The sequence below is a fragment of the Ruditapes philippinarum genome, unplaced genomic scaffold (genome assembly GCF_026571515.1).
Source record: "Ruditapes philippinarum isolate M1 unplaced genomic scaffold, ASM2657151v2 ctg10644_1_1_1_1, whole genome shotgun sequence".
Lineage (NCBI taxonomy): Eukaryota > Metazoa > Mollusca > Bivalvia > Venerida > Veneridae > Ruditapes > Ruditapes philippinarum.
The window spans coordinates 20,793-29,700 of record NW_026864104.1 but is presented as its reverse complement, the minus strand read 5'-3'; the positions used below and the strand labels follow the sequence as shown (position 1 = coordinate 29,700).

Genomic DNA, 8,908 nt, shown 5'->3' with positions numbered 1-8,908 from the left:
ATGTTACAATCTTATATTGCAATCTTGTAAACTTAGCTGTCAGGAATGTCCACTAGGGAGCTCTTTATTTTGTCATTTTTGTACTTGTTACATTTTTTGTTGCGACTCAGGTTCTTGTTTGTTATTTATAATCTTGTTTGTTTCACATTTGCGACATGTTTTTGCATAATTTTGAGATCATTTTAGTATTATTGTATTATAACTGTCTACTAAATACATAATAAACTGATACTATTGAGTTCTTTTTTATTGTCCACCTCTTTTATAGAAACAATTAAAATTTCTGAATATAATAAAATTACTTTGGTCTGTATAAATACCAATTAAGCAAAAGGCACTTTAAACAACTAAAATCTAAATATACATTGTTTATGGAATTATATATATATATACATACATTGAAAGACCACTAATCCTACAGTATCATACTGAACCCGTGATATTTATGCAGCACCTAGTTCCACCCATGCAATCAGTGTATGAGCCTGCACTGATCATGGTCTCAACAGTTAGCTGTTGAAATTTTCCCTCTAAATCTTTATAAAAGTTTTATAAATGTTATTAAGATCAAAATGAGTGTAAAAACTAAAATGTTTAGGACGGAAAACAGTATAATACAAGTATTCAATCTAATGCCAACAAACCTTCAAGATTGATAAGTCCTATTGTAATTAACAACAGTTTTATAACTTTAAAACAAAATAACATATAAATCTGACTATAAAAATGTCAATGCTTGTCTGAAAACAGTTTTTATCAAATAACAGAACAATTCTTAGAAACATAATCCCATTTAACAAAACAATAAATTATCAAACATATCACAATTTCTACACGCTTACACAAAGTTTACATATCAAACATATCACAATTTCTACATGCTTACACAAAGTTTACATATCAAACATATCACAATTTCTACACGCTTACACAAAGTTTACATATCAAACATATTACAATTTCTACACGCTTACACAAAGTTTACATATCAAACATATCACAATTTCTACACGCTTACACAAAGTTTACATATCAAACATATTACAATTTCTACACGCTTACACAAAGTTTACATATCAAACATATCACAATTTCTACACGCTTACACAAATTATATCAATATTCATATTCATCATATCACAATGTTAGTCTATTGTTAAACAATGAGCACCCTGTTTTACGGTTCCATAACCCCACCCATCAGACATCAGCTAGGTGTTTTCCTTCATATTACTCCACCCATCAGCTTGGTGGATACAGTAATGTATCTTGTTTGAAATCATGATACACAATACACTTGACAGAACAGCAGAAAGCTGATGTAAGTAATGTAGTGTTATTTTCTTTGTATATAACTGGGAATGCAGATATAAACAATGTTTTTCTACAATGATGACACAGGCCGGTAGGAAACATAACAGTGTCCACAAGATCAGCAGATAACAGGTCTCCTAAGATACCTGAAATATATCATAATACTAATATATATATTGCACTTATCAGGTGTTCAGAAATTTCTGTATTTTGTAACATCAGTAAACACAAAATAATCCATTATATTATATAAGTTTATGCTGGTCTGTACATGAACAAAAATATTTTCAGACAGTTGGGTAACATGAAAATATGAAAAATTGTCTTTACCAATTAATTATATCTTATTCATAGAAGCCAATGAAAATTAACTAAGGGGAGTAACTATGTTTGGCTTAAAAATCATTTATGTATTAGTTGTCTCCCTTCAAATTTTTTTCTAAAGAATTAACTAATATGTACCTGTTTAAATGATAATTTCAGAAAACTCTTTGATGTGCAGTTATTTTAACAATAACATTAAAAACATCAAAGCGCATGTTTATAACATAATGTAAAATTTTTACCAGACTGTAAATCCACTTTTGCATGAAGTGACCTCAGAGTTAGTTCCTGAAGACAGGGGACACTACTCTTTCCTGGTCTACACAACTCAGAAAATTCTTCAGGCATAGAAATTGTCTTTCCTTGGATGATCAAATGTTGAAATCTCTCCCTATCCCTACCATCTATGCGAGATATTCTGTAACATATGAATACAATATGAAGTTAGAATGAGGAGTATAAATTCAGGCTACACTGATAACAGAACATGTGCTGTCCCTAAAACGGCATGCTTAATTATTTACAACACTTTACAGTAAGGAAAGGGGCATAATTCTTTCGAAAGGTAATTCAAAAGTTTTAGGACATGAGCCTGACATGTGCCTATCATGTTAGATAATTGAAGAGAACAAGTTTCAATCAATTCCCTTCAGTAATTTTCGAGAAACCAACTTGCACGCAAAAACATAAACTGTAGTGAGTAAAATAAGTCTTTGAATATTCTAGCAAAAAAACTGACAAATCAGAAAAAAAAAATTTGGGGGCTAGTTGCCGAGGATTTGAACTTAGAGTTCTGTTAAATTTACATGATACTTAGAAATCTTCAATTCTAGAAATTAGCTAAATTTAAGCCCTTGTGAAAATTTCTGATTTTACAGTTATACACATTACACTATAAATGTAAATATACATAGTATTATATATTTACCCAAAGTGACTGATCTCAATATTTCCCGGATGTGGTGGGTACGCTGTTACCAGAGGATTCTGGTCTATCACAAGATTACATAATGATGACAGGTCATGAAATATTACTGCAAATAAATTATATTTTCAATTAATACCATACAAATAAAATATACGATGTATTGCCAATTTAATAAAGTTATTACGCTACAAATATCATTAATCATATTATTTTAGTCATTAAAATGCAAATGTTTCAGTCAATGAATTTCAACATATATGCCAGAAATAAATATCATATTATCGTAGTTCATGGAAACATTTCACCAGAATTGTTTCACATGTATTCAATCTATGAACTTCAACAAAAATGCATCAAAATAACTTAGTCTATGGAAATATTTTGAAAAATTGTACCACATTTTTTTCTTGCATTAATTCTAGTCTTTAATTAGCATGAACATATTTATGTGCACTTGGACTACACTAGCATGATAATTAAAGACTTTCAAGACAATAATTATACTGCACAAGTTTGAAACATTACATTGTCCATACACTAGATCTGTCCACAATCTAATTTCTATAAATAATTATTATTATTATTATTATATACCACATTTCTATAGCACTCTTTTCATAAATAATAAATGTTCAAGAGTGCTTTACATAAATCCGATAAAACATAATCATATATATATATAAGACATAATGTACAACATTAATTAAGTAAATCTATTAAACAATAATGATAATCTAAAACCAGTAAAGGATGGTAAGAAATACAAACACATTTAGTTTAAAATCAAGGCTCAATTAAAATTAACACTGATAATATAGCATAAGTAGTACATGTATGATGATTTATGAACTAACGTCCATAGAACTTTATGAAATAATGTGTTTTGAGAGCTCTCTTAAAACATGGCAAGGTATTACAGTCTCTAATGTCAGGTGGTAACGAGTTCCATAATTTCGCTGCGGCTGTCTGGAAGCACCTGTCACCATATCGTACTGTCCGAGATTTAGGCACAACTAATGTCATTGAGTTATTCTGGGACCTCAGATTTCTGACTGGGATGTACACGTCTATCATGTCTTTTATATAGGCTGGTGATTGATCGATGAGGGATTTATATGTATATGTCAAAATTTTATATTCGACCCGATACTCTACCGGAAGCCAGTGAAGGTCACGTAAGATAGGTGTTATGTGGTCATATTTGAGTGTTTTGGTCACAATTCTAGCTGCTGTATTTTGAACATGTTGTAACTTGGTCATTGACTGCTTAGAGACTCCATATAACAGTGCATTACAGTAGTCTAATCTAGAAGTAACAAGTGAATTTACTAGAGATTTGGTTGCTTTAACAGTAAGATAGGGTCTGATGTGACCGATTTGTCTTAATTGTGCATAACAGTTCCTACAGACATTATTTACATGTTGTTCCATCCTCATGTTCGAGTCAAGAAATGCACCAAGATTGCGCACACTAGATGATTGGCTAATTTTCGAACCGTCGACTGTTACTGTAACATCTGAAACAGGTTGTGCGTTATGTTCAGATGAGAAGATGATCAACTCTGTTTTGTCGCCGTTTAGCTTCAGCATGTTGGCATTCATCCAACTTACAATATCTTCAAGACATCTTTCAATACGGTTTATATTCTCCTGAATTGAAATATTAGTCACTGGTTTGAAGGATAGATAGAGTTGTGAGTCATCTGCGAAGAAATGGTTGTTTAGATCATGTTTACGGCAGATTTCTCCGACAGGTTTCGTATACATCACATAGCTCTTGGGTCCCAGGACAGACCCTTGAGGCACACTGTACTCCACGTGGACTGGCTGTGATAGTTTGTTGTTTATGCATACAGTCTGGTATCGGTCGGTCAGGTATGACGTCATCCATGCGAGTGGCTTGCCTGTAATTCCAAAGTGTCGTTCAAGGCGGCGAAGGAGCGTTCCGTGATCAATTGTATCAAAAGCAGCAGACAAATCAAGCATCACGAGAATAGTCACATTGTTATTATCCAAAGACCGTAGAATGTCATTTTGAACTTTTAACAATGCAGTCTCGGGCGAATGGAACTTGCAATAAGCAGATTGGTTGACCTCGTGTAGATTATTTGTCTTCAGATGGCTCTCAATTCGTACGTCAACGACCTTTTCCAAGATTTTAGACAGGAATGGCAAGTTAGACACAGGCCTATAGTTTTTCAGTTCGTTAGGATCTAGATTTGGTTTCTTTAGAAGTGGTCTTATTCGTGAAGTGTTGAACATTTTTGGTACATAAGCAGCATCCAAGGACACGTTTATAAAACTCGTTATCACTGGTGTTAGTTCATCTAGGCATTCTTTTAACAGCCATGTCGGAATGGGATCTAACTCACAGGATTTGGTGGCTGATTTTTTAATCAATGCTTTTACTTCTTGCTCTGTGGTTGGAGCAAACACAGTATATTTGACACCCGTATATTCAGATTCCATATCTACATTATCAGGTACCGATTGTGTTTGAGAACGTATGTTATTCCTTATTGTTTCAATCTTTCCGATAAAGAAGTCACTGAATTTCTGGGCAAGGCGCTCTGAAGATGAATCAAATGGTAGAATCACTTCATTTGTATCTCCAAGTAGACCTTTGGTAATCTTAGATAGACTTTTATGATCATTGCCACAAGACTCTATTTTACTTGTATAGTATTCTACACGAGCTTGTTTTAACATATTGTTCACACTAGAACAGTGTGTTCTGTAGATCTGATGGTCTATTGTAAGTTTAGTTTCACGCCATTTCCGTTCCAGTTTACGTTTTTCATGTTTGGCTTCGTGGAGTTGCTCTGTATACCACGGACAAGCAGGTCTCAATGTAATAGTCTTGTTAATCATCGGAGCATGTTTATCCAAAATAGAGGTTAGACTGTCTGAATACTCCATCATAAAACCATCTATGTCAGAAGGGATACACTCTTTGTTGAAGAATTCCATTTTCCGTATGTCATCTCGAAAAGAATCAATGTCAATTGCGCGAAGTTTTCTGTAAGAAACCAATTTCCGTACCGGTGCAGGTTTTGAGGCTTTGACATCAAATGTAACAGCAAAATGGTCACGTAAGATATTTCCACTTGAATCAGAGAGTCCAGGATCTACGACCTCTACCTCTAAGCATAATAATGATGCTTAATACACATACCTATTTTTTATACATAATTCACAACTTACTTGGTGGAAGATATTCCAACTGGTTTCCGGCTAAAGAAAGTTCTGTAAGTTTCTTCAATCTGCATAGTTGCCTTGGAAACAACTTCAACTTATTCTTATCAAGAGCTAGCAGTTTTAGTTGTGTACAGTTTATAAGACTGACTGGTACACTAAACAAATTATTACTAGAAGCCTCCAATGTCTCCAAACACTGTAAGTTTCCAATTTCTGTAATAAAAAGGTCAAGGTCATTTCAAGGTCAATGGTAGTAAGTGCAAGGTCATTGGTATTTAGTTTTACTCTAATAGTTATGAAAAAATAAACCATTAAATTTTATTGACTGTTGGTAGCAACAGTTTTGGTATAATCATGAGAGAAAGTTTATTGCATTATTACTTTATAATGAATTATCCTAATTGTTTAAGCCAACCAGTTTACAATTGCAACAAATGGCCTGGCATTTAAAAGCTTTAAAATAGCACTGAAATTAGCTTAATCTTTTTCTTTTAAATTTCCTTATAATTATATCTAACTTTTTGGTTTTAAGTTACATCATTACAGTTAAGATGACACTGCAACTTTCAATTTAATTAATGGAGGAAAACCTCAGCTACCTTCCTTTTTCAGACATCATTTGGTATCTGAGTAGAACCACAGACTCTGTAAACTAGCTGGACAGTTACTTCACAAAAAAGAAGCCCAAGTTGAGACCTGACAGGATTTGAACCCTCAACATGCAGTGCATACAGATTTCTATATCAACCATGTCTTCATATTATTACATGGTCTTTGTTTCATTTTTTAGATAAAGTGTACTATGTTACACACGGTGACACACCTCATTAACCCTTGTATCTATAATGTATAATCATAACTTACCATTTGGAAGGCATCTTATTTTGTTCATAGATATCTGAAGCTTTTTAAGACATTTCAGTCCACCAATACTAGTTGGTATGCTTGTCAAACCATTAGATACAACATTGAGCACTTCCAGTAACTTTAAATCACCAATCTCATCTGGTAGACTAGATAAATTGTTGCCTTCTATATGCCTTAAACAATGATAACAATTGTTGCCTTCAATATGACTTAAACAATGATAAATTGTTGCTTTCAATATGCCTTAAATGATGATAGCAATTGTTGCCTTCAATATGCCTTAAACAATGATAAATTGTTGCCTTCAATATGCCTTAAACATGAATGATTACAATTGTTGCCTTCAATATGCTTTAAACAATGATAAATTGTTGCCTTCAATATGCCTTAAACAAAAATAAGTGTTGCCTTCAATATGCCTTAAACAACGACAACAATTGTTGCCTTCAATATGCCTTAAACAATAAATACAATTGCTGCCATAAATATGCCTTAAACAATGATAAGAATTGATATACTATAAAATGCTTACTACACTTTAAATTAAAAAAAATATGGCTCTTAGAATTTAGCAATAATTTAAATGATTTTAGAATGAATTAAAATAAAATGTAAGGCTTAAAATACTTACAATTGTGTCAGTGCTATCATTAAATTTATGCTCTTTGGCTGAAATAACAAAAGAACTATAAATTCATTTGACAATCTTTGCATTCAGAACTTTAAATACCTAAACACAGTATCCTTGATATCACATCATTTTATAACTAAACTAGTTATTCAAGTTTACTGAACTACAATTGAAGAGTAATTTGATTGCAGATTTTGTTTCAAAAATTTACACAATATTTTGATAAATGCCAGTTTGTCCAATTAATTTGCTTCAAAATTTTCAGAATCAGAATTCTGGTTGCTAAGTAATGCAGCAGATGGGAGAGTATGACAATAAGGAAAGTATGGCAATATGGGGAGTATGGCAGTATTGAAGGAATAGCAAAGGAGAAGTATTGCAAAAGGGGGTGTGGCAATATGGGGAGTATGGCAATATGGGAAATATGGGGAGTATGGCAATATGGGCAATATGGGGAGTATGACAATATGGTGAGTATGGCAATATGGTGAGTATTGCAATAAAGGCAGTATTGCAATATGGGTAGTATGGCAAAATGGTGAGTATGGCAATACGGTGAGTATGGTAATAAGAAGAGTATGGCAATATGGTGAGTATAGCAAAATGGTGAGTATGACAATAAGGAAAATATGGCAATATGGGGAGTACTATAATATGGAAAGTACAGCAAAGGAAGTATGGCAATACAGAAAATAAGGCAATACGGAAAATAAGGCAATACGGAAAATAAGGCAATGCAATCTAGAGCTATTTGAAGAGTATGGAAAATGGAGTATAAGGCAATATGGGTATATGGAAGCATAGATCTTTGGCAATGGCCCTCTAATCCACATAATAAAATAACAAAAGAAATGACCATATATAAGTCCCTATAACAAGTATAAGTGGAATCCTGTACACACATACTTTGAATGCCATATCCTACATTAATGAATTCTCACCAAAGTTTTGATGTTGTTCCTCTTTAAATACAAGCATTTTGCATTCTTGAAGGTTTTGGAATTCATGTCATCATCTGTTAATTCATTTATGTGATTGTAGTTAAGTTGTAGCACTGAACAAATCTCATCATCTTGGTATAGTTCATAAACTTGGTCTGTGATATCAACATACATGATCAACAACTAACCTTGTCAACACCAAATGTTATTCAAAAACAGGTACACATATACACGTAGTAACCTTTCTATCCAGATATATCCTTTACTGAAATTACTGTAAATAAAACGAATGGCAATTTTATACATCAAACATTTACTTTTTTTTTCTAAACACACACTGAATAAAATAGAATAGAATAGAATTGAAATGAATAACTTTTATTTCCAATCAAAGGTCATGTTAAATGACATATGAAGCACAATAATAATGAGATCAAAGATAAAATAAAGTTGTTTATGACAATAAAACTTGATTCGTATTATAGCAATAACAATCAACTGAGAAATATCAAAATAACTGATAAACTAAAACACAAAACTGGTCAAAAAATCTAAAGCATATAATTCTTCTTTTTTTTTTACTTCCGTTTTTCAAAGCTTACCTACGTCATAGCTCTGTTGTCACTCCTATATATAACGATAAACTGATATCTCTTTGAGTAAACACTGTAAAAGAAAAAAACACCAAAAAAACACACATCACTA

At 32.4% G+C, this 8,908-nt stretch overlaps 1 protein-coding gene across 3 annotated transcripts; it reads right to left on the bottom strand.

Moving 5' to 3' along the window:
- Positions 1–229: 229 nt before the first annotated feature.
- Positions 230–8,898, bottom strand: LOC132724438 (leucine-rich repeat-containing protein 28-like). Of its 3 annotated transcripts, none has more exons than XM_060709297.1 (8): positions 8,806–8,898; positions 8,204–8,477; positions 7,263–7,300; positions 6,629–6,804; positions 5,771–5,977; positions 2,567–2,672; positions 1,881–2,056; positions 230–1,460 (listed from the first exon to the last, which is right to left on the bottom strand). In XM_060709297.1, exons 2-8 carry the CDS (start codon positions 8,375–8,377, stop codon positions 1,243–1,245), a joined length of 1,095 nt encoding a protein of 364 aa, XP_060565280.1. In that variant the 5' UTR covers positions 8,378–8,477; positions 8,806–8,898; the 3' UTR covers positions 230–1,242. The 3 variants fall into 3 exon arrangements, with proteins under 3 accessions (XP_060565280.1, XP_060565282.1, XP_060565279.1); XM_060709299.1 differs by having other exon boundaries at positions 8,204–8,468; positions 8,806–8,889; XM_060709296.1 differs by having other exon boundaries at positions 8,810–8,884.
- Between the last annotated feature and the right edge of the window lie 10 nt (positions 8,899–8,908).